General features: G+C 40.0%; 2 protein-coding genes across 4 annotated transcripts in view; both read right to left on the reverse strand.

The window, feature by feature from the left end:
* Positions 1-787: 787 nt before the first annotated feature.
* Positions 788-4,798, reverse strand: LOC123961624 (charged multivesicular body protein 6-like). The gene is made up of 8 exons (XM_046037143.1): positions 4,582-4,798; positions 4,024-4,133; positions 3,495-3,582; positions 2,898-2,984; positions 2,451-2,516; positions 2,060-2,140; positions 1,185-1,260; positions 788-1,078 (listed from the first exon to the last, which is right to left on the reverse strand). Exons 1-8 carry the CDS (start codon positions 4,645-4,647, stop codon positions 1,029-1,031), a joined length of 624 nt encoding a protein of 207 aa, XP_045893099.1. The 5' UTR covers positions 4,648-4,798; the 3' UTR covers positions 788-1,028.
* A 1,202-nt stretch (positions 4,799-6,000) lies between these two features.
* LOC123967483 (protein tweety homolog 2-like) overlaps positions 6,001-26,601 on the reverse strand; it is a 30,972-nt gene continuing 10,371 nt past the window's right edge. The window contains exons 4-15 of one of the 3 annotated variants that reach the window (XM_046043591.1): positions 20,602-20,822; positions 15,523-15,618; positions 14,119-14,191; positions 11,986-12,055; positions 11,821-11,876; positions 10,453-10,545; positions 10,274-10,366; positions 8,940-9,082; positions 8,635-8,820; positions 8,473-8,551; positions 7,341-7,432; positions 6,001-7,104 (exon numbers count right to left, since the gene is read on the reverse strand). In XM_046043591.1, the coding sequence (XP_045899547.1) occupies positions 7,376-7,432; positions 8,473-8,551; positions 8,635-8,820; positions 8,940-9,082; positions 10,274-10,366; positions 10,453-10,545; positions 11,821-11,876; positions 11,986-12,055; positions 14,119-14,191; positions 15,523-15,618; positions 20,602-20,822 (1,167 nt within the window). In that variant the 3' untranslated portion in view covers positions 6,001-7,104; positions 7,341-7,375. Of the gene's footprint in view, positions 7,105-7,340; positions 7,433-8,472; positions 8,552-8,634; positions 8,821-8,939; positions 9,083-10,273; positions 10,367-10,452; positions 10,546-11,820; positions 11,877-11,985; positions 12,056-14,118; positions 14,192-15,522; positions 15,619-20,601; positions 20,823-24,747; positions 24,855-26,601 lie in introns of those variants that run through there. The other 2 variants (XM_046043592.1, XM_046043590.1) reach the window with 2 other exon arrangements.

The raw sequence follows: 26,601 nt of genomic DNA on the forward strand, positions 1-26,601 counted from the left end.
CATTATATATTTACTCATTTAAATTAACACCTCTAGTCTGTGTTATGATGAGGGTGAGAAACAGTCTACGCTTATATTTGCATACATATAAAACAATTAGCCTACAGGCAAAGGTTACACAAAGGTGACTGGGTATAGGAGAGACCCGCCCATTGTCTTCAGAGCAAATCAGCGATCTCAGAGAACCAGTGTGGTGAATGCCTCTGCTCATTAAAGCCTTTGTGCAAGCTGTCATGACAATGATGTGCAGTATAGTTGTTGCCATGAAGTTTGTCTTCTATTTACAAAATATTTTATGTACAACTGCACTGCATAAGGCTGCAAGCAAGTCATACTCTGTTTTCAGTAACACCCATAGACTGTATAAAAGGTAACACCATAGGTGATGTTTTTCTTACAGTGGGTAATTTGTGTTAGCTTCATTGTAAATACTAATTAGAGTCTAAGTGCCCACTTAGTGTACGATTGTAAATACTATATTGGCGTTCTTGTCTAAACATCTCCCACATCTCTGCAACATGAGTTTTCTACTTTCTGTCAATAAGCACACACAAACACTTCACTGCAGGGATGTGATTGAAGACACCTGTTTTGTATACTGCTGAAGTCAAGAGGGGGAGGAAAACTAGCAAGGGGTGCCCCCTTCTGGAGAAGCATGGTACACAAACTGAGCATGTCAACATGTCTCCATGGTAATAGCCATAGATGCTAACTTGTTTAACACAGTTTCAAATAGAGAACAAGAACAAGATTAATAGGTTTATGAAAGAAAAGTCTAGAAAACATATTGTTGTCACAGCTCAGTTTAATATGCAGAACAACTGAATGAATGTGTAAAACATCTAAAAAATAGTCAGATAGAGGAATAAAACATTTCATGTCCTTTATGTAGACACTTAGGTGAGCGGTGAACCAGAGTATAGACACAGTGCTGATCCTGTAAAATGTTTGCACCTTCATCTTCTAACAATTAAGGATGAAATACTGAAATTGAAGTGCCCATCAGTGCAAAGACAGCCTACAGTCTGTTAGGCTGCCAACATCTCTCCGTCTGGCTTGTTCTTTGCTTCTCTCCTCTCTAGAAAAGAAAGTCAAAGTAAAGTAAATATGATCAGTCTGGCATTAATTAACTACAAGTGTGTAAAGGAATGCTCCGTGGTGTGAAATAAGAAAATTAGCTGTACCTGGCTCAGCTTTAGCCGCCTCTGGGACCTCGGGTAGTGGCTCAGTGGGGACCTCTGGAAGTGCTACATCTTCTACCTGTTTTAGGAGAAGGGACAGAGTAACAATAATTTCACTGTTATTTCGGTTTCGCTGACCAACTAAAGGTGCGCAAACATATTTAGTGTCCAAGCTAAAAACATATTTGTAGTTCCCAAAAAGTTGATATCTTGTCAATGCAAGCTTTAGAATTTAGGGGATAAATTATCAAGAGAAACAACTGAGAAAGGCTTTTGGTTACAATTTTAAATGATCTATTTTAAGTCACTAAATACATCCAAAACATAAACTAAACTTCTAACAAGGAAAATTACACCCATTTTTGTCAAATTGAGAAGACTTGGAATCTCTGTACGTGTTCAAGAGTGAAACCATCATTTGTGTAGTCTGGTAGTCTTGAGGGTGTGTGTCATTTGGAATAATAATTAGATCACAAAAGAAGAAATCTGCTGAGATTTTAATCATTATGATTGTTTCAATTCTACAGCCTGTTATTATACACAAATAATGATATTGTTGCTTCCTTCAAAATGCTTTTAAACTTTGCTAGAATTATTCCTCTCCTGGAGAGATATTGTACAAATCTAAGGGCAAAATACAAACATGCAGTTTTTGTATTTATGAAATCCCCATGACTCAACTCTGAATCACGGCTTTAACCACGGCGTTGCTCCAGGGGAAGCGCAAAGTGGCAAACGGCTGAAGCCTGTGGTTACACCAGGCCTCAGTGTGAGTAACTCTAAATGGGAAATGGGGTGTTACAGGAAAAAAAAAAGCATGCAGGCTCAGCAAACATTCTCTGCATTAAAAAAGGTTAAACTCGCAGCTTAACACCCACCTGAGTGATAGCTTCCAGCTCTGCTAAAACAGCGTCCTCATCCTCCTGCGTCAGGGCTCCAGCCAGAATTTCATCTATTTGCTGCAGGAGCAAAAAAAATGTGTTAGCTGACAGCACGGTGACAGCTCTGTTTTTTGCTGACTTTATATACACATATAGTATACTTTAATATGAAGAAATGATAAGAGTAGTTAAGGGTCAAATACAACATAATTAAAATTGAATCAAAAAACAATATTTATAGTCCAACGCTAGTGAATTTTATCCAATATCAAGCTCGTAACTTATATATAAACACATACAATACTGGTTTTAGTAAACAATTATTGGACAAATATATCCTAAATATGTCTGTACAGTTAGACTTGACTGACATCGAGAAAACATTTACCCTTTGATATTCAATTGACTCCTGGGTCTCATCCAGGATTCTCTCCACATCTTCAATCGACATGAGCTGTCACAAATGAGAAAAGGACGCCCATATTACAGAAGAAAAGTGTTTAGGATGAAAGGGGCTTTCCACATATTCTGGCTGGCTTGTGAAATTTCCTGAGCAAGATCTGTGCACTATATCCAAGGATGTGCAGCAGTGAACCCGCTGTACTCATGGCTTTGCCTCTTAATCCTTTAATCTTCAAACAATGTGCACCCGCGATGCTAACACAAACCACAAGCTCTCTCCGCTGCTCAATAAAAGAAAGTGTGCCTATCAGTGGAAACTTGGACATTGTGCACACTCACATATCTAGCCAACGGGGGTATTATTATCACATGAATGCGAACGGTTCCGTTTCTAAACACAAAAGGCAGGAAAACAACATTAAAGTATATCTACCTTGTGCATACTCTTCAGACAATCGTTTCCGACCTTAAGCCCCTCGACGACTTTCATCTCAATTTGCATGAACTCAATATCTTGAACCTGTTGACAAATATTAGGCGTGTAAAAAATATAATTGCAAAAGTACAGACATGCATCACAAGCAAACAAAAATAAAAATGTTGCTATTATTTATAGCAATTCTGCTGTAGTTCCCTCATACAACATTGAATACATAGTGGGCCATTATATTATATACAGTATTTCAACACAAATAAGTCCTGCATACGTTGAATTTCAGCCATAAACTGTATAAAAAATTTTAAAAATTTTAAAAAAAAAAGAAGAAGAAAAGAAAGAAAATGGCACCACCTATCATTCTCTACACATTTTGCAGCTCAGAGTAAGGTTGGATTTTGAAGAAATCATGCTTGATGAATTACAGCAGTAAGAAATCAGAAATAACACTACAGCTTTCAGGTTGATTAAGCAGAATATTTAAAAATTTCATCACATTGAACCCTTTTTCTTGTTCTTTAAACCTAATGCTTCCCTTTGCTGCGACTCAGTGACTTAAAACGTGATCAAACAGTGTAATCTCACAAAACTTACCATGTGCTCTAGGTTTGAAATCTGATTTTCAGTCTTGTCTAGTAGCTGATCTTGATATCGTTTTTTCTTAAGAAGCAGCAGCGCTTTTCTGCAATAACAAATACAAAAGGCAAAACATAATACAACAAAGAGTATGTTGTTTCTAAGGTATTCAGAATGAAACAATGATACAATTACAGATGAGGCTACTGAGGACAGGGGTCTGCTGCCTAAGGAGATTTCAAAAGTGTCAATATCTGTGTGCAGTTTGTCATATAATGCATGCAATGTTGTTTTGAATCAAAACCTACTACAGTGTCCTTAACTACCATTACTTGTAGGACACCACACATTTATATAATACAGTATTTTCTAGCAGTAAAGGTTAAAGCTGCAATTAGGTCAAACATATGTATTATTTTTACCTAATAACCTTGACCTTTTTTACATTTCCTGCATTCATAGTGCTGTGACTAACGCCACATGGTTATATTGTTTCAGGGGTAAAATAATAACGGCATACTAGCTTCTTTTTTTCTGCTAAACTTACTCTTTCCTGCCATCTTTTAGCAACTGCTTTGCCAGAAGTCGCTCTTTCTCCAGTTGTAGGGTGATTCTCTTTTGGTACTGCTTCAGCCTATCTCTCTGCTGCTTCAATTGCTGTAGAAAGAAGTCAAAAATATTTTAAAAAGTATTTAGCGGACCGATGTGCAAAAAATAGGCACACAGATAGTGAAGCCAATGCAAACTGTCAAACGATTATAGAATTAAATCATCACATATCTGACAATGTGTCAAAACAATATATATATATATATATATATATATATATATATGTGTGTGTGTGTGTGTGTGTGTGTTGCATGACTGTTTGTACTGCATTGCAGTGTACAGGGGTTTCTATTTCCCACTTCTGCTGTCACAGACACAGGGGCTGAACACTTCGTACCAGCCAAGGAAGTCTGTTTACTGGTGAATAACATTAAAAATCCATCGGCTAACATTAAAACAGGTTCCCTAGTGGCCACAGCGCTGTGCAGCTAACACTTGTGTTAAAAAGGTAACGGGACTAATCTGCTGCTAACAGCTATAACAGCTATCAGCTCACCAAAATGGCTTTGTCTTGTTCAGTTACACGAGAAGGTCGACTCTTTCTCCCAAAAACGTTTCCCATTATTTAGCCACATGCCCTCCACGTCCCCCCTCATCAACAGACAAATTATCGCCTTTCGCGGAACATTTTGCCATTATAATAAACAGCCTCAACCGGCTAGCAGGCTAACTGACTACGCTACCACCATGTCCACAAGTTTTCCGTGTTTCCTACGGCAAGCGAGGCAGTACAGTCAGCCTGTAGTCTGTTAGTACTTGACTTCGCTCCAGTCACAAAGTCAGATAAACATGCAGACATTGCTTCAGCTGTCTCAGTACTAGCATCCTGATAAAGCAGACATATCACAACTGTCCCGATATATGTGCAGCACAGATACGTTAGGCCTGCAGTCGGTGACCAGATAAAAAAAAATAAAATGCTGATGAGTTGACAATAAACGCAACAAAACCAGCAGAAGCCACCGCCGCCAAGCTTACTAATATAACATATTTGTCTGAAATGATAATCTTGTCAGCCATAAATAAATAAATGAAATAAAACAGTAGGCTACATAGCTGTCAGCATGACCTACAGGCCCTAAGAGCTCCCGACTGCCCGATGGTACTGGGATCAGCACCTTGGACAGCGATTTCGACACTTCTTCAAAATCTTCTGAATTTACCCACCAGAGCTGAAAAGGAAAACAGGAGGAGGCTATAGCCTGCGGGTGGTTCTGTTAATAGTGTTTACATCTATCACAGCTGGACACAATTAGTTTACATTTGTTTCCGGTTGACCGTACAACTTTGTTTTTGCAGTCATCCAGTAATTCACTTCGTACCTTCCAGTACAGCTCTGATAAACAAATCCTTGTGATATACCAGGTGTGTCACTTGCACTTCAAGAACTAAATTCTTGATTGTTGGTGATGTTGCACTCTGCCGCTTGATGCTTTTTCTTCAGGCAGCAGGACAAAGGGATTTTTTGAAACGATAAGAAACTCAACTAACTAACCTTGATGTAATGATGTAGCCTTCTCCAGGACACCTCACATCACATTTGGGCAGGGGTGGAAGAAGTATTCAGTAATGCTTCTTGTGGTCAGAAGTGAAACAGACTTTCACTCAGAGAGGACACTACTATTTAAGTCTGGTGTTAAGTTGCCCTTTAATATGTATTCAAGACATAGTCCAGCCTGCTCCCTGCAAGAGCTATCATTTCTAACATCTCTGGAGATGCATTTTCTACCACTTTTTCACATTTATGGTACTGGCTAAGGATTTTGCCCCATGTGCCCCATCATCAGGTATCCCAATTAGCCCAATCCCATTACTACAGGTGATTCTAGGCTATCAGAAAGGGAGTAAATGATTAAACAATCAGTCGTAAATGATTACTTGTTGTGTATAAAGAAGAATGACACAACAACACACAATCTGAATACAGCATTTATGGTCAAACATTGGTTTAGTTTGATACATTATCCAAAACAGAAAACAGCATACAACAGATTACTCCAAAACTGATGAGAACAATTTCTCATTCATAAAATAATGAGGGCTGAAGGACTGAGAACAAACATTAAATGTGTGTATATTCAGTTCATACTGTACCAGTTGTGTAACAACACTGTAATAAATGCCTGCAGGCGAATTGAATCCCATTCTGTTGTGGTTATTTAGGCCTGGGGGTGTGTGCTATTTGGTCTCCATATAAAGCAAAACCCTAATAAACCCATCAGCTCCGACAATTTCACCCATCCCTGATCAGCAGGTCATATATTGCAATTCAGTAATACAACTTGAACAAAGAGATGATTAAACCTGTGACAGTTACTTACCTAGAAAGTAAAGAATAAAACAAAAAAACTACAATATTTGGTATGGTTTTCACTGAGACATTCTGTTAATATTTTGAAAAGTTGAAAATATGTTGTTTCATTTTCATATAGCACCATTAAAAATTACACAAAGGCCTAATATATGAGGGAATAAATTACTGCCACAGAGTAGGGATTTTGAAAAAAATCTAAATGCCATGATGGACGGTCTATGGGTACTGACCGTATTGATGATCATATCCATGCAGGCCACCGGAACATAAGAAAAAGCAAAACTTTTTTTTTTGTTTGTTGATTCAATCAGTTCAAACGCTTTTGATTTGGCTCATGGGAATGCTTACATTGCAGTAACAGTATTTTCACACATCATGACAACATCAACAACAGTCTTGAAGTGAACCTGTACAGGCACTCTGTTCAAAAGTGCATGCAGGGCTTTCAGAGCGCTGCATTGGTGTGTTACTGAGGTATTTGCCTCATATAGTTTGCTTTCATATCTCAGATTGGGACAGCAGGCTGCAGCTCCCGTAAACAGGATTATGCCAGGAAGACAGCCTCCTTGGTAAGAACTCAGTCTCAGACAGTACCTCTCTCAAAAGGATTCAGTAGGTAGCAGGCTACACCTGGAAGTCAGTCCCAAAGTGTCTGATCTGGGCATCAGTCATAGATAGATAGGTGGTCCTCATACTGGGTGAATACTGCAAGGGAGATGATTGAGAAACACAATTTAGCATATCTGCATTTAAACAACAAAATCTAAAATGTCAAATGAAATATTAAAATGGTGTGATTTGAGATCTAAGTTTGGGGAGATAATGAGCTGCTCTTTAATTAGGAGGTTGTGGAATCAGGGGATGGTAGCAAGGACTTAAACAGCAGGTGAATAGCAGACAGAAGGCATGAGTCAGGGATCACAGAATAAGTTAACACTCACATGTAACACACTGTGGATAAAACAGTGCCAGAAGGTCAAAGGTCACACAGCTGAGGTACTGTATGGAGCTTTGGGTTATAGGTTAGAACATCCTGCATAGCAAGCGTCATTACAGAGGTAAGTTCCACAGGGTGTTTCAAGGAGTGGAATGGAAATGAAATCAAAAAAATCAGGAAGAAGTTATACAACAGAAAACTTACGGCTTTTAAAAGTATAAAAATAAAATAACAAAAGGGTTAGTTACAAATCACTGGTTTATATTCACCAGTTAGATACCTCCTTGAGAAACTGCTTGCATAAAAGCGTGAGTAAAATGCATTGCAAAAGCTGATTCACAAAAAACAAAACAAAACTACACATATTTCTTCCTGCAGATTCACACACTGCAGTGTAGTCGACTAACTGCAAATATCTTTCCCATAGTTTCAAGCATCTCTGTTACAGCAACAAATAAAAATGTATCTCACAGAGGCAAACTTGTTAAATTTTAAACAATGGTCCACATTCTCTCTCTCAAAAGGTGTTTCAAGTCTTTGGCACGCTGTGAACACAGTTCAAACACTTGAGTCAGCCACGCAAACAGAAAAGTTAATAGAGAGAAACTTCACCTAAAAGAATCTTTAACTGTGGATTCACCAGTGTTATCTATTATCTAGCTTCAGCTGTGAAGACACAGTACACGCTTACAGACTACCATTAAAATTAGATAACCTATGTGTTTTTATTCAACAAAAACACATAGTTATTTCACACATACATAAATGTATGCATTAGTCTTAACCAATACTTTGTATGAATTAGAAATACAATCCAAGGCAGTGGTGAAAAGGACACGTGCATGTGCTCAGAGCTTATTAGTGAGTGTGTGTTTACATGCATGCATAGATGGCACTGGGCTTAAAATGAGTGCACTGCATTCAATGGCCAGCAGAGAGCAGTCTTCCATCACTTACAAAGCAGCATTACTCCCCTCATTTGTGGCGACAGCCTGAGGCTCTATACAGTGTTTATGTAGTAAATGGTCATGGTGCTGCTATGCACGCTTGCTGTTAGTGTTGCAGCAGTGTTGAGGTCAGTAGTGCCATCATTGTCATCACACTAGGGACACTATAGCTTCATAGGGCCAACGCACCGAGGGAGGTGGGGATCCTCTCCCTATCAGCGGCACGTTCTCATATCGAGGACTCCCTCCAAACAGCATGGACTGATTCCTGTGACAGAGAGGGAAGGAAAGGTGGTAAGAGATACTAATACAAACAGATACTAACATGCTGTGGTCATCGATTGATCTTACATGTATTCTGGAGGTGGTATGACATTAGAAGCAGATTGCAGAGGCGGATGAAGGCTGGGCTGGCTCTCGAGGCTGCTGGTAAAGCTACAGAAACTGTGGACATTGGACCTTCTGGGGTTGTAGGATATCCGCCGTGCTTGGGGGTTGAACGGGTCCTCTTCATCTATATCATCATACTCTTTGTCTCTGGATGAAAGTGGTACATACAGACAAAGACAGAAACAGAGAGAGTGCATGCGATGACACCTTGCGGGAGCGTATTCCAGACAGTATGTAAAAGGATAAGGGGGCTTCTCTGTGCTGACCTGCTGCCCATTAGTGTCCACAGTCTGAACATCACGCAGAGCATGGCAGTGAGTGTGCATGCAGCCAGCAGAGAAAACACAGACAGGTAGAGGAGTCCTTCCACCCCATCATAGCACACACCCATTAGGGCATCCAGGTAGTCCTAGAAGAAAGGACAAAAAGGTATATATTAATAGCACAGTCAGTTCAGTCCAGTAAACCTGAACCATTTTCACAAATAACAGTCATTTTTTCAACAAGAACTTCAAAGCATTATGAGTGTAAATCTATTCCTCTAAACCCACAGAGATTAAATCCATAAACTCAAGTTAAAAAATGATGATTTGGGTTATGAGGTTTAAAAAAAAAAACATGACATGGGTGTACTTATAGATACCCTGACCGAAACAAGGCTAAACATGACCTGACAATTTCAAATCTCCAAATGTGATACTGGCATGGATCAAGAGGTGGACTGGAACCAAAGTGATTAGTTTAAAAAGGGCAGATTAAGTCTATATTAGAAATAATGTTAGATTGCTTTTCTAAATACTTACTGCAGCTGCTGTGAGGGGAAAAAATTACTGCTGCCTTTCACAGCTGAGATAACAACTGAAAAGTGGAGCCTGACTTTCACGTGGAATTCATGTTACAAATACATTCTTAGTTTCTTTTGCTTCTTATAATGGAGTAATGGCCAGAGAATAGCCTTAACATTTGCATGGCTGTGTGTTGTCACTGTTTTTAAACATAGAGCAGTGTATTACAGCATCCTCCCTTTTCAATGTAAATAGTACTAGTAGTGCGATTACTGGTATGCATGTTGACCTTCCTGTGTACCAAACTACCTCCCTGACACTGTGAATACAGTCCCCAATCAAAGCCTGATGTGACAATAGTGCAGATCCCCCCCCCCCCCATCCATCCTCCACCTTACCTTATCTCTAAGCTTTTGTTAAAGAATGACACACCTACATGCAGTATACACTATTACAACTGTCATACAAAGGCTCTATTGATCTAAAAGCCTACATCAGATGCTACAATCACAGCAAGAAAGACCTATTTCAGCACTGAGAGGTGTTATTCTCTTTACAGATAAATCTCTCTCAAATCAGAAAACCTGCAAAAGTCAAGTTAGACTTTAAAGTGAGGAAAAACTGGGGGTGGTGAATAGAGCCTATCTAGCAGATACAGAATGTACTGACAATTGAAATGGTGTATATAAAATGTCAGTCTATAAGAAGTACATAAAGATAAGGTTGAAAATCAGTCAAGTTGTCCTCTAAGTGGCTTTGAGCTATGCTACAAAGCAGCTCTATTAAAAAGTGTCCTGATCGAAGTCTGACCTTACCTTATGTAGCCCGCGGCAGTCAAGCAAGACTGTTAGCTGGTGTAGACTGAACTCGGTGGAGTTCAACAGTCGTTGGATCCCTAAAAGGTCTCTCTGTATAACAAGGTTTAAAAGAGAGGAGAGAATGATACACACTTTTTCCACAGTCTGGTGTAATAGTCTGTCAGCCAGCCACTTACCTCAGCAGTGGGAAAGACAGGCACCGAGAACTGCAGTAAGCCCTGGATCTGAATTTGCATGGTGGTCAGAGAACGCTGGCAGATTGTCAAAGACTGTGAAAACATAATCACCCACCAACATCACACACACAAACAATGACAGGATCATATTAAGGAGAGCATTGTTTAAAAGCGGCATGTCAACAAGTAATTTGGTGTTAAGGACGGCTTTATAATACGCTTAACAGAGGACACATTTCTTTCCAGACAGATAGGCCCAGATTATCCTTCGCCCACCAGTCACTGTCTCTCCTCCCATTCCTACCACCCAATCTCAAGCACAAACAAAAGAGCAATATTTATATCAACTAGGCCATCAGAGAAAGAATTATCCTTACCTACTTAACAAGCATCATTTTAATCCTTAAATGGATACTGCAATGATAACTAAGCATGTGCGTTTTAATAATTACTGGTCATGGATATATATTATAATACATAAGCAAGTGTTGACCTGTGTGTGGTGGGAAGATGGAGCATGGGTTCACTGATAGATTAGGTGATCATGGAGACTGACTTCCTCGTCCTGTTCATGAATGTGTTTACCAGTCACCACCGCACATTATCATCTGGTGCGCATCATCATCATATGCAGTAAGATGACCTTAACTGTTAGCCTGATGCCTCTTTTTTATTGCATTACAGCACCAACACCATGTTTGCAATAGACATGCAATGTAAACCAATTCATACTGAGAAATACAATGAAAGACAACTGGAGTTTTGTGCGCATTATACATGGTTATACGTCTATGTCTGCTGCGTTGGCAGCCCTGGATTAAATTCCAGGGTTGTGATGCTCACACTTAAGAGGTTTTGTTGGTGTGACAGCTGTGTCATCTCTACAGATATTTCTTAGGCAATATTTGATGCACCTGCATTTCAAGCACCAATAATTAGCCTCTTTGGAAGGTGTGAGCTGTCTAAATGTATTTAAACATAACAACAATAAATCAGGATAACATGAGCTGCCCATGTGCAGTAGCTGCCTTTGTGCATGATATACAGTAAATTGAATAAATAACACTACAAATGTTGATAGTGAGAGTACCCCAAGGCAGAGATTATGCACAGGGTAAAACACACAGCTTTTTTTTAAACTAACATATGAAAAAGGAATATTCAAAGTTTATCACTTTAAGTAATTAAATTAGTTTTAGGGGCTCATTTTTCAGAGCAGCCGATTAGAGCCAGATAATAATCTTGCTGCCTGGCGTCTAACAAGGAAAAACTCATTTTAAAATAGCTATACATTTTCCAGTGTGTGACTCTCAGTAAACAACAACATGTGTAAGCAGGCAGTTGAGACTTTGGACATTTTGTCAATACCTGTTGGAAAGGGTTAGGTAGATTCGGACTGCAGAACAAATAATAGTGAGCAACATCTGGAGGGTGAGAGAAAAGGGGAGACGGGGAGAGAGATTAGCGTCGCGTCTTAACATTCAGTGACAGAGATCTGCTATCCTTGGAATTCTGTTTGTAGAGATAAATTACCTGCACTGAGGAAATCCTTGGTTTGGTTAACAATAAACTTGTCTGGAGATACACAAAAGTCACTGGTGCCCTGTAGGAAAACAACAACATGTTGTAATCGTGCAAGTATACAAGACGAAAAAGGAGCGCGGTATGTATTTGAGCCATGAACTAACATCATGCAGAGGGTGAGCCTGTGAAATTAAAGTACTCACACAAATGCCCACAGTCACATGCAAGCATGCATGCATACAGCAGCATGCACACACTTAACACACACCTCCACACCTCCACACACACACACAAAACAACCACAGTGTGGTATGTAGCAACAGAACTCAGGCTGTATTGCCCATGTAGAGCAGGCCGTGCTTTGCTGATCAAGGATGAAATCTACTAAATATTTTTATGTTCTTTAGTCCTTGGAGAGCTGCTGATGTGCATGCATAAACTAAAATTAAGGGTCAAGGTCAAGAAGTCTCTGTGTGCTTAGTCTTCATTAGAACATAAAAAGAAGGCAGTAAAAAAGGGCAAATAAGAAAAAACAGAACTTAAACAGAATCATTTCTCACACATGCATAATTAACATCTAGGGTTTAATAACAGGCCGCTGTTCAAATTAATCACATTCAAAGGGATCAACAAATCTGTCATGCAGAATCAAACGTCAAAGCCTCATGCCATTTATTCCTGATGCAGTCTGTGTCCACTGCTTTTAATGTCAGTGACATGAAAACACATGGGAATACGTGTACCAAATCTTCATTTTTTTTTATCTTTATATTTAGATTCATTCCACCTCAGTGTCAGATAACCAACATATTTCTAACTTGGACTGCATTCACATGACATCAGTTTTCAGCAAAATGTGTACAGCAACGTGTCAGGCACTTGTTACGATGTTACCCTTCATCTCCATCTCATTATACTAGCAGGGACATTTTGTTTATGCTTCGTCTCATTAAATATGTATAAATTTATGAGCATTTTCTAGGACACCGCCTAGCGTTGGCCCACCATGTTTTTGCATGATGCAGTTTTTGAATAACGATGCACAGGTACAACAAGTTTACTTGTTTTTCATACCTTCCCCATGTTCAAATTCAAATTCTGTGTTTTTTGATATTCCACTTTTGTGTGGAGGACTGGGCCAACCTATTAATAACTAGGCAGGTATAGTTATTGAGCAAATTTACCACTGCTCATCTGTGATGTAACAGTCTGACATTAACAGAAAGATGCATGCTAGAGACAAGCTATACTCAACATTTCTGGATAAGCCGGTCTGAGGTATTACTGCAGGGTCATTTCTTCTATGATGAGCTAAACAAAGCCACAGGCACAGCCCAGGATATTGGTAATCTGATTTTGCAACTGCATAAAAGTGCTGCATTCACTGAGAACTACAAGAGATATCTACATTTCATACACATCTACTTTCAAGTTCAAAATCAGCTGATACTCATCTGCTTCATTCTCTCTTCCCCCTGCCTCACTTAAAACAGCTGTCCAGATGTAAAATCCTGTGGGATAATCCACAGATGGGATAATCTATAGGAGGCAAGGAGACTGAGGAGAGGAAACAGTGGACACGAGGGATGTAGGATGCTGGGAGCAAGGGGTTACTCTTTGTTCCCCAGACAGCGTCCCTAATACGAACTCCATTAAACACACTTAGCCCAGATGTGCTGAACACATGGTGTACGGACAGGAAGCAAGAACAATCTGTCAGAAATAAGGAGGGCCGAATGAGAAATAAAGCTGAGCAGAACGAAAGAAGAGATTTTGAAGAAAGCAGAGCTAGTAATTAATGCTAGGAACAGCTTTGTCTACATCAGTGGTGCTAAGGGTTGATTAACCTAAAAGGCAGGGGACTTGTAATCAGCTTTACTGCATGACTGACCACAGAGAAGCACCAGCTGTAAACTAAACAAACATACAGACGGTCTTATACCAGGAAAGATGTCCAAGAATGCGTGCTTATTTGTTGTAAAACCCTCAGGAAGAACCATCCCCACCCACCAAGATGTCAATGGGTTCAATGTGGGTTAAAAAAGAACCAAGCGGTTTGCAAGTCTGAGGGTCCAATCAAAAATAAATCAAAGTGTGACGAGATTTAAAGAAAGATTTTTGTTTTAAAAACTGTTTTCTCACCACAGCAGTAGCAGTGCCCGCTCCCAGTGAGGCCCAGCTCAGGATCAGAGACAGCACTACAAAAGCCATGATCCTGGAGGAAAACAGCAAATGAGAGAGAAGTGGGTGGGTGACAGGGAGATAAAAACAAAGAAACATGGGGAGAAGCAGATGAATCAGTTTCTCTTTGTACCAATGATCTTCAGCCCTTGTTAATTTGATTTACTCTTTTCAGAATAAATTGGAATTGTTCTCCTTCTGCCTGACGACAGAGGCCCAACTTACGCTTTGTACTGGTGCATCTTAAATTAGACGACACAGCTCACATTCAATTTATCATGACTCCTTGCTAAATTCACTTGTTAGCTCTAGACTCTAAAAAAAAAGATCTATTCTATTCAGAAATAAGAATTGTTCAAGAGAGGTCTCACAAGGCCACAACTAAAGATAATACTACTTGAAGTCTAGGGACTTTCAATCTCTGTCTTTTGTAATTTCTGTTTTGATGGATTCCATAAGCAACACCTTAACCGGCTGTATTAGCTGTCAGTCCCTGTGCACTGTGTCACTGTCAATCAAAAACTGCCACAAGCTTTGGTTTGTAAACCTCCTATTTTGTTGGTCTTAACACTGCAGAGGTGGTTTATGAAAGACACATCAGAACATCTCCCCAGTATTAACCACAATTTCTTAGTGACCCAGTGGCAGAAGCTAAAGAAAAGTGCTGTGAATTAGAACGGCCCCCTGATTGATGTTAAAAGGGCTGCAGAGGGCTTCTGTTTTCAATTCACTCCTCGGACCTTCTTGAAAGCACCACTAAAGCAGCCAGAGAGCACTTAATAATTAGTTAAGGGAGCAGACTCACCCTGCTTGTACGATCAATAGGCATTAGTGAGACCCATCAAAGAGGGATGTGAAGAGCGATCCTGAGCATCATCTGCTAACACTGACACGCTGGCTGCACTAAATTGGGCAAATGGGATGGGAAGTCTGGACAGTGGATCTGCTTGTCAGACATCAGTGTTGATTTAAATTACTGGTTGCAACTGACTAAAACAAACATTCCTCCTTTTAATATTTTTCTTTCACAGCTTCGAAATCTAAACTTATTTTCTATTGTTTTGATATAGACTGAGAATATAAATATGGCATTCAACAAACTGATCAGTCGGTTTGATTGAGCATAATACTATAACGTTGTTTATTGGTTGTATTAGTAAGGGCATTGTCATTGTCAATGCTATTGGGAGCTGTAATGGTATCGTTGGGGCCGTTAATGGAGTGACTTAAATGGTGCCAGAGAGGCTGCCTGGTGCTCTGTCTGTCTGCAGACTGTGATCCAGGCAGAGGCCAATTAGAACAGAGTTCGCCTCAGAAACAGAAAAAAAAAGCAAATACCTCCTCATACACACTCAGGGTACCTACGTGATATGCAGCCATCGATACTGCTTGGCCATCCCTAAGCACATGGCCAGACAGATGACCAGATCCATGATCAGCAGCAGCAGATATGTCAGCCATCTACGAGGCAGGAAAGTGAAGCATCAGTATAACAATCCTGATTGATCTCTTTTGCTTGCAGCCTGCAGACTTTAAGCACATGTACACGCCTCAGGAAGTGCTGGCTCAACATATGTTCGGGACTGAATGTGTGAGAACTGTGTGTGCCGTACATCAGCATTCTTGTCTCGTAGTTAAAGCCCATCTGTTTCAGGTAATTTCCAGCCTGTTGGCTTAATAATTCAACACCACAAATCCATATACATTAATTTTTTAAGCATTGAAAATGTCCTTCACAGGAATGGCCTACAGTCAGCCCAGACTTGAAGTGTGTGTGTGTGTGTGTTCTGACCGACCAACTAAACACGTTTGAATGCTATGTATGACTCTTAACTGCATAAGCCCCAGCAGCATTGTACATCTTTTAGCAATCACCGAAAACACAGGTTTTCCGGATGTCACGCAAACAGGTGAATTCAGAACATGCTGTATATTGACATGGACTTGTTGTGGCGTATCTCCCATACTGTAGTAAATGTCTACACCAAGGTCACTAAATAATATGAATCACTCATGCTATATGAAGGAATCTGGAGGTACCCCAATATACTTTGAAAATAAACTGCAGACTGGCTATTGCTCAGCTTGCAGAAGAGGGAATGTGAGTGGAGAAAACAGACCTGTTTCTCTGAGCACAGGGACAGTGATGAATTCAGAAACAGAATAGGAGAGGTAAGGGAAGATATAATATTGGAAAACAAAATGGCATCATATTTCCCCTTGTTCAAATAACACTGGGTTGGCCACAACCTGTGCTGCTCATCAGTAAAACTCTGCCACAGGCTGTTCATAGCCCAGTGGCTTCATGAAACCCAATCAACACCCGGGAGACTGGTATCAGAATGCACAAAGTGGCAACTGCAGTCCAAAAGAAAATCTGAGGACAGGAACAACACATAATGTGGGAATATGTGCCTGAAATTAATGATAGGAATAGGTCACTAGCAGGAATACAGCTTTGGTAATTTGTGCTTATGTCATGCCAGGAGTCAGCATGTCATGCTATCACCATAGCTGGTTCAATAATAAGTATAGAAGAAAATATGGAAACTTATGCAAGTTACATATCAAAAACTTAAAATTGTAATGATCAAACAAATAAATTAAACACATTAAGTATTAGTAGGTTTATTTTCCAGAACAAATGGAACCGGGCTCAGCAGCCTCCCAGGGATCACAGCCGGTCCGGGGCAGAACACCGCCCAGAGACAGTCGGCGGATGACGCTGGCCAGGACTCCAGGGACGATGAAGACACGGCGGGTTCAGGCGGGGGCAGGAGAGATGTCAGGGGTTAGAGGAGTGAGAGGGCACTAGGATATCAGAGAAGCTGCAACAGTGTGTAGAACTACAACATTTTTACATCTAACTCTGCATTTCGACCAAACCATAGTTGCTGGTTGTGGAAACAGTGGAAAGAATAACAAAGACGGGTTTAGTGAGTTTTATTTTGTTTCTGTCGAGTTTCAATGAAGTGTGTTTTACGATGAGTTAATAAGGCAATTAGTTTAGTGAAAGAGAGAAAATTTAATAAAGACAGCTTGTGTAACTCGCGGTTTACACACATCACCCAGTTGAAACTATGGGTGGGGGGAGGCTATATTATCGTGACCTGAGGAATACTATTAGACTATTACCTCTTTAGGTGGTATTATGAGACGGCACAGGTCTGGGGTAGCTGGTTAGCATGCTAACTTCAGTAGATATCTATGCAACACAATACATCTTTGACATTATGTCAGAACTGTTACTTCTTACCATTCTGTTGATAATGTTCTGGCCATTTCTTAAACACTGTACCTTTATATTTGTACTGCAGAACTGGCATGTCATATATGCACTGAAAGGTATCTGTACTGTCCACTATTTCGTGGGATGGTGACGTCATGACCTGCCCTATTGAGTGGCTGGTATCCATTGCCTTTGTTGGTAGGATTGGTTAGGTTTAGGCAAGAGCAGTGAGATTAGGGTTAGGGTAAGAATATCAGTGTAAGCCAATCAGGGGCACAGTAAGCCAATCAGAGGAAGAGTAGGGTGGGTTATACAGTTAAATTAAACTAAGCTGAGGAATTAATAGCAGTGTGTAGTGTTTAATGCGTTTCAAAATGAGAGCTTTAAACTTTGCACCTTACTTCTACTACAACCTACTGAGACAGACAGGTGTTATTGGATGAATCTGATGCAAGGACATCAACTCACACATCCACATAAGCCCTAGTCCCTGATTAACTTTGTGTCTATAATGTGTATCACACAAGTCCTTTTGCAAAAGGCATCATACTACCCAAAACTATCTTGTGTTAGCGTTTCCTTCACATTTAGGCCAAATTACTCTTACTGTACAGTGATGATGGGTACAAATCCTTGATCCTTAATGGCAAAACAGCACTCTGAAGTTTTACGTGCTAAAAAATAAAACACACTACAGAAGCTTTCAAATTACACTCACAGTTTGGAGCAGTAGCCTTTGGAGCCTCATAAATTAGTACCCCGCAACAGAATTAATGCTAGATATTTTATTCATTTGGACTACTTTGCTGATAACTGGGTTTGTTATTTTTTTTCTCTGTTTACTGAATTTCAGTTGTGGCCTCTAAATACTTGTTCACAGTTCTCTTAGCGTTTCTCAGCAGGGACGGTACCGCCACCCAGGGGGCGTTCTGATGACGATGGGGGGCGCTGGAAGCAATATTTAGGAAAGGGGGGCACTGAGCTGCTTTTGGGGGGCATTTGTTAGTTGGAAAGGCGAGTTTACACCAAAGATTCACAACAATACGAGTTTAAACTACTTGCTAAAAAACTGTGGTCTGCCACATTAAAACCTGCCAGTTTAATCCACTGCGACTGGACGAGAAGGTGTATTTGTTCTCCCTCAGCTAGTTGTGGTGCAGCTCCGTGCTGCCTTCACGGGAACGGGAAGTCAGAGTATCATCTGTAAAATTTTAACCACATGGCGTTAACTGTGTAAACTCTGTAAAATTGATGCTCTCTTTCTTGGTATTACCGTGGAAAAGTGTTTATTTCTTTGAGGAATACACTGTGAACGTCTTGTTATCTCAGTGGTTACACATTTACAAGAGGGATATTCCGCTGTCGGACTTACCCTGAAAGCAACTTCGCTGCGACACCAGCGAGTGACGAGGACCCACCTCGCGCTGTGAGTTGCAGACAGTTTGTGCCAAATCGGACATATACAGTCGTTTCAGTAGGCTATAAAATTATAATGTTAAAAACTGATGCCCTAACTTGCTCTGTTGGGGATTGTAAGCGGCACTTTATCCGAGGTGCTGAACATTTGTCGTGAAATTTCTGCTTGATCACAGGTGTCGGTTAGTTTCGTTTTCCCCTGGCATGAGCACCTCCTCGTCTCATCCAGTTCTGTGTCTGTTAGACGGTTGAGGGGATACTTCCAGCAAATCAGTAACGTAATGCAGTATAGGGCATGTAGTAAAATATTATGAATTCTCTTTAAATAGGCTAATGACATTAGTCTCCTAATATTACAACTTTTTTTCTTTACATGTCAGAGAACACAGATAGTGGGAGAGATTCTGAATGTGCACAAAGTTTTGAACATGAGTAGATAAGTTACAGTGTCTCCCATACGTTCAATTATTTGTGGCGGCCCGCCATGATATCAACGCTGACCGCCACATATTGATTTTTTTTACTAGGCCTATTTAAATAGGCGTAGTTGATTGCTCTCTCTCTCTCCTCCCTCATGAACACAGCTGCACAAATCTGTACTCCACTGTCAATGTCGGAGACCCAGCTTAAAAAAAGTTATTAGCAAGCATGTAAGGAGACTAGCTAATAAGGAGAGCTAAGTTAATGTTAGACTACAGCTGGGTTTTCGAGGCTAGCATGCTGTAGCTGCGCCACAGTTACACTGTCATTCTGTAGGAAACCCTGAGTTATGATATGATAAGATGAGCTAATAAAGTCCAGTCAATAACTGAATTAAAACGGATTAATTTATCACCGAGATGAAAAGGGGCCACAAAACATTTAAATAGGTTACTTCCCCACAAAAGACAACAGAGGTGGTAAGACTTAATCATATGTCACTCAACAAGGATGATATTAAATAAGTTGATCTACAGGAGAAAAATATTTAAAAGCAATAGAGAATGTCTGAGAGCCCCACTACATTATCTTCTATTATAATTATATATTTTGAATTGTCACCTGCCACATCAATTTTGTGTTTCCCTTTATATAATAAGACATTTCCACCATAAATTGGTGCAGAAAAGGCAGAAATTGGAGCATTTTCACCAGAATGCAGGAAATTAAGTGTTTAATGCTCAAAATCTTCTGGGGGAGGACCATACCCATATCCCCCACTTATTAAGTGCCCCATCCGTGAAACCAGTCTCTGGCTTCACACACAGTTTCTGGGAGGAACATTCACTTATTAGTTAAATATAATTACTTTTCACATGGCTTTTTTTATTACCTGGGAAAGTAATGAATATGTTGTTTGTCATTCAATTATGTGTTTCAACAATATTCAGGGAACATAGTAAACATCTTTTACGAAAAAAGGTTGAGAACCACTGTTTTAAAAGAACATAGTTCTCAAAGAAAAAACTATGTCAAAATAATTATTGCAATCACTGTGAGCAATGGTCTGCTGGTAAGGAGATCATTTATGGTCTAATAGCCACTCTGCCATGCAGAACATTCTGTGAGAGCAATAAGCGTTAGAACTCAAACTGCACAGTGGGCAATAAGCTCAATTTCAGCTTTCATTTATATAGCAATCAGGAAAAATAGCTTTTCCGGTCTGCGTTCCGCAGGGGAGATCAATAAAATCCCATCTGCTCTGTGTCTGGTCGGGATCACTTATAGTCCCACTCTGAGCAGCATGTTTACTTCAACCACACACAGATGGAATGAAATAATGTCAATCACCCTAGGGGATTAACAAATGCTCCACCTACCTATAATACTCAATGAAGGCCGTTTGGTCAGCAATGGCTGCCAAGTCAACATTGGCGTTGTTGATATCTGGCAGAGCAATCAGCTCGCGTATGACATTGTTGACCATCAGCTGCATGAAGCGCAAAGCTTGGAGGTAGTCAGCCCTTGTAGCAAAGATTTCATCAAGCCGTTCGAGGTGCTGTTTGAGTTGCGTTTCCAAATTGCTCAGAGATCCGGCAACCTAAAAAATAAAAGAAAGATAAGAAAATGGAATGGAAGAAATGGAAATGGAAATAATACAAAAAGGGAGGGGGAAGGTGAAGACAAGTCAATAAGAAAACAGGGTCAGAAGGAAACAGGAACATAAATAAATTCATAAAAAACAGATATTCATAAAAAGAAGATTGAAAACATTGAGAAAGGTGAAAAAACCAAAAGAGCACTCCCTCGAGAAAAGATTAACTTTTCTCTTCAACCATGTGTTTTATTCAGGTAAACAATGTTAGAGTGGAATACTGATAACAATACCGGGGAGACCTGTTATCAGAGGGGGCTTTGATAGTGAGAACAAAGTGGGAGGAGGCATGGTGGAGTAGAGTAAATACATTTTACTTTTCTGTTGGAACAAAAACAGTGTGATACAGTAAACACCTATACTTTCACAACATCGATTGAGCTCGAAACAGGTCAATTTTAGCCTGATGCTGACATGGGGATATTGTTTCACTAGCGTACACACATTTCACTGAGAATCACAAAATAGCTCTACCCACCTAAAATAGATTTTTTTTTTTTCTTTTTTTATGGCATAAAAGGCTTAGCATCCACTCGGCATTCATATTTGTGAAAACATGAGTATACATAGTTAAAAGAATAATAATTTGTTTTCTCTTTTTTGTTAAAGGGAACAGTACAACATTTTGGGAAATATGCTTACTGGCTCTCTAGTGGGGAGCTTAATGACAGAAATATACAGCCAGCAGCCAGTTAGCTTAGCTCACCACAAAGACTAGCAAAAGGGGGAAACAGCTAGCTTGGTGAAAACAACAATTTGCCTTTTTACAGTGGGTTACATGCCAGACTACTTCTTTGCTCAGCAGCAGCAGCAGCAGCAGGCAACAAGCAAAGGGTTAGTCAGCTTTAGAGGTGCTGGTTGGACGGTCTTGAAGGCTAAATTAAGCTAACCGGATGCTGGCAGTAGTCTTGTATTTAATGGAGAGATATGAAATTGGTATTGATCTTTTCATCTTAATCTCTTTCTTTTTACTGTGAGGAACGTAAACTCACAAGAATTTAGCAAGAGGACACCTACGACCCACACCACAGTATATTTAGCATTACACAGAGTATGTGGTTCCACTAATTCTGAACAGATGTTGCTATCTGTATTGTAATCTGAAGTAGTTTGAAGCAGTCACACTTTCGTTATCTATCATCTTTTCTCCATTATACCCATGGCATCTTTAACACATTCAAGTGTTCAGAGTAAGACTGTTCATTCCCACACGATGAAAACTCACCACAAAGAATATACAAACTCAGTCTCCTTGACACTGTAACGTTTCAAACACTCTTGGTTAAATTCTACTGAGTGGATGCTTCAGATGGTTTGTAAGTAAGCCCCCAAAAAGAGTATCCATGTGGAGAAATGCAAAGATACAGGCCCCTGCTTCACTCCAGCACTCCCATGGGGGGAAGGGAAGAGTATGTGATTGCCAGTAAACTGCTCTCACTCTCCATCTCTATGTTCATCATCTCTCACAGTTCCTGCCACAACGCCCGAATCTTATCTGCAAGACAGTATGCCTGAGTGTGAGAAATTGGATCCATCAGCTAGCTGTTCTGGGTGATCCACATTTCCCTAATCTGGACCGCCCCGTCTTCTCTTAAAATGGATTAAAGCTCACTTTTACTGAAAGCGGGTCACAAGGAGGCTCCTCCATATTGGACACGCCTGTTAAATGAGACTAACTGATTTGATTCTCACAGCAGCAGTACTCCAAGTCCCAATTCACATGTAACTGAAGCGTTCTGCTTGGACGCATTCAGTGATTTTATGGATCTGAGATTTTCTGTATTAAGTGTGGCAATAAAACAATATATGTGATCGCAGCGTTTTAAAGTCAAGCAAGGTAATACAATGAGAAATAGGACACTGAGGAGTGACATTCAGGGGAAGTGATGTATGGTGCAGAAAGTAGTAATCATTTTGTTCGTAGAATCACAAGACAGCTTTCACTTTCAAAGAGGAAGAGCTATATATAAAAGTCTAAACCTGTCTGTAAATTTAAAGCGCATATTCTGATAAAGCATGATTGCCATGTTTTCTCATCAGTTATTTCCTGGCAGCACTGAAGATCTCTTCATATTGCAAGCTGAACACTGGGAATAAGGCAGAAATAAAGAATGCTTGCAAACAATCTACCCCCCCCCCCCCCCCCCCCCCCCCCCCCCCCCCCATCAGTGGCAAAAGACAGAATAGCCCTCCTCATCAAATCTTTCTCTCTACGAGACAGGACGATCCCTCACAGAGTTTGAGAGTGCATATTTTGAGATGAGAAGAGCCTCAACAAGCCATCAGTAGAGCCAATCAGCTGCTACTGTATATCACTAACTTCAAAGGAGCCTTGTGAAGCATTGAGATGTGTTCTCTACTTTCTTTACTAAGGCAGCTTTGGATTTATGGGGTGGACAGCCAGCCAGCCAACTCATCAGCTCTGTAAGAGGAGTAGATTACATCAAGTTACGATTTTGCAAGTGAGAAAGCCTTTGTTTCCCTTGGGAACATCTATGCTTCTCGTGCAGCCATAGTTATACATCATGCTACAGGAGCAAATCAATACCAAGATGCAGCAGAGAAAGTCAGAAGCAAGGATGTGAAATCATTAAAGTTGAATCCCACTTACTTCATGCAGCACAAAGAAAATCCTGTACTGCAAACTGCACCTCTTTTCCAGGTTATTTGTTACACCAAGCTGAACCAAGTGCAGTCTAATTTAACAGCCTTGAAATATATACTGCTTTTTACTAGGTTATCATTTTGTTGAAACTGCTTTAGAGAGGTAATGATTCAACTGTATGGCCATTTTGAAGGCTGATGTCTGTGATGCTGCTGAATTATATAGATTTATACTAGGCTATTTGTAATATTTTGACCACCACATTTATTAAATTAATGAGGCTATACTAAATAGAGCCTCAAAAATGAATATAAAGTTCAATCAAGACCTTTTATAAAACAGTTTCAACAGAAAGGGAACATTAAAACCTTCATGACTGTACAATTAACTGCAGGACTGTAATTAACTGACAACTAAGTGTAAGTATCCCTTTATCCATCATGACCCAAAATTGTTGTGTTGTGTCATACACATGTAGCATGTACAATGAAAGCATGCAGACAAATCTGTTTGTGTGCACACATTAACAATACGGGCGTATAAGAGGGCTTTAAGTGGATGTGTGATACTGACACAGTCATGCAAACACACACACACACACACACACACACACACACACACACACACTGTAGATAGTAACACTGAGAGAGATGGGAAGAGGAGAGGCTTAACATCCATTAATGCACTGCAGATGGGAGTTAATCCCCTTCTTCCTCATTGTGATTACTGCTTCTTGCAGGGCCTTGTTCTGACTCCCTTACACCCCTCCTCTTTCCTATCCCTCCTCCCCTCCACCACACTAAGCCTCCCAAATAACTTCCCTGAATACAGGTCAGGAGTAGTTTTGAAAAAATCCCTATTTACAAACCTTGAGGCAGCACCAGTCACCTCAATTCCTTCACTGTGACAAAAAGCAGATACAGACCCCCCACAGTGAGGTGCCACTTTGAGACAGATGGACACCCCATTCATACAGGAAAATTTCTGGTGTCTACCAGCTGTAAATCACTGTTGCCTAAGTGGAGTAAGCCATGAAAAGATCCAGCTTTGTGCCACCATGGCTAAAAAAAAAAATGTTTGTCATGGGACAAGCACTTATTCATTCATTTTCATATTTCTTACAACACTGACACATTAATTGCCTGGTCAACTTGCACTGATTAAACCGGAAACTTCTTAAATTGTAACTAATACAAAAAAAAAACATTTATTTCAACGATGCTGATATGATTGGACATTGTAGAGAGCTTGGGAGACTTCTCTCACCAGATTGTTGATGCCACCCAATGTGTGATTGGCATTGGAGAGCGAGTAGGTCAGCTGGTACACCCCATCGTTGGTCTCACTGTTTCCATAGAAACCTACTCCTACTGCAGAACTGGAAAAAAGGAGAGATTCAGATTAAATTAATAAATAAATAAACATAATTCCCTGTTTGTTTCACCATGGTGCTTCTGCATTATGGATTGCATGGGGTTATTACATGACAAGTAAGACAAAGATATGTTATTCATAATTTCCCAAAGGGGAGACATTGAGACTGCCAGGAAAAGCTTTATATTGTTCTTATTCATACCATTGATTTTCATAATCGACAAATAATCGACTAAAACATGCTACCGGCAACTGAAATATTTTCAACAAATTCTTGAATAAATGAAGGCATTTTTGGTTAGGCACACAATATGTGTTTAAGAAACAGTTATAAGATTATGAGTCATTTTTACATTTGTCAAAAGTCTTTATTAAGTCTGGTCACCTATGCTACATCCTCCACTCATCACTTCCTCCTGGCTGATATGTGAAAGACAGAATGTTCATATTTGTCATATTTCTTCCTTTATGATCCCTCCCTCGATCCATTAGTACTTCCATCTGTTTTGCTTATACCCTTTTCTCTCAAATGCAGATTCTCAGACTAAAATATCAAACCTCTACTTTCAGCATTAACTTTAAATTTGTTATCCCATTTATGGCTAGAACCACATCAGAATTCTGTTCATCGGAAAATGTATCACAGTGGAATACACAGCATCCCTATTTCCCACCTTCCAGCAGCCTGAGCCTCTGTAATAGGGAGGATTTGTGTCCCATCCCCCGGAATCAGTATAACCCCACTGCTGACTGCGATGATACAATTTCATCATAGTCGATTGCATTCAGGCCACTCTATTCAAAGGTTGGAGGTTTGTAACACGTTGACCCGCATTTAGGGTCTGTTTTCATAGCCAGAGGTGTGTGCTCATCATTCAGACCTCACATAGCAGAAAGTCAGAACAGGATTGCTGTTTCTGGTACACCACACACACAAAAAGGGTAACTATTGTCAGTCCCAGTCCATTCTAACAAGACTGTTAACACCATCTGTGCTGCAAAACCACAAAATCAGCCTCAGCCAGGTAGACATATGGACAGGTTAACATGCATCATCCTCCACAGTGACACAAAGACAATGAAGGAAGTTAGGTAAGTGCAAAGAGAGGATGTGGAGTCTTATTTTATTGTAGCATCTAATACATCCTGTCAGGGTGTGTGCAATATTTCTCTGTGAATACATTATGTGTATAGGTGTATGTGCATGTGTGTGTGTTTCATTTTGTGTCCGCCAGCATCCTGGACTGTAACCTTGTAAGCATAATTAAAACCAATGCCTGTATCTCCTCCATTAAACCAGATCCCCCTGGTTATGATTAGGGGCACTGGGGGCATGCCCTGTGCAATACAGACTGAGCAGAAAAATAGATGCAATTACAGTAATCCTGTGCCCAAACTACATGGATGGGGTTATCAAAATGACTTTATTCAGCTAGTTAAAGAAAACTGAATTATTATAATAATTATACAGCAGGTCAGTTCTGAATTCAGAGGATGCTCTGGTTGATATTACAGCCTAACAATTTGACGTCAGCAGCTGTTTGTACTGTTTTGTCACGATTATAGGAGCTACATTGTTGTGATGCACGGATTGGCTCTGACAATAGGCCTATCTGAATAAGCATGTACACATAAATCATCCACCAACTCAACTAATTATGTTCTCAGATTTATCCCACCTCTACCGGTCCTTTTAACTTTCCAGGTGATTTCTTTATTGTGTTGATGTATGAGTGTTTTCTTTAA

The sequence above is a fragment of the Micropterus dolomieu genome, linkage group LG02 (assembly GCF_021292245.1).
Source record: "Micropterus dolomieu isolate WLL.071019.BEF.003 ecotype Adirondacks linkage group LG02, ASM2129224v1, whole genome shotgun sequence".
Lineage (NCBI taxonomy): Eukaryota > Metazoa > Chordata > Actinopteri > Centrarchiformes > Centrarchidae > Micropterus > Micropterus dolomieu.

Excerpts from the sequence above, each read along its gene's own strand:
- LOC123961624 (XM_046037143.1), bottom strand. The coding sequence starts at position 4,647 with ATGGGAAACGTTTTTGGGAGAAAGAGTCGACCTTCTCGTGTAACTGAA. Across the intron at positions 2,985-3,494 it reads TTTCAAACCTAGAGCACATG|GTTCAAGATATTGAGTTCAT; the intron begins GTAAGTTTTGTG and ends ATTTGTCAACAG. Across the intron at positions 1,079-1,184 it reads GGCGGCTAAAGCTGAGCCAG|AGAGGAGAGAAGCAAAGAAC; the intron begins GTACAGCTAATT and ends TTTCTTTTCTAG.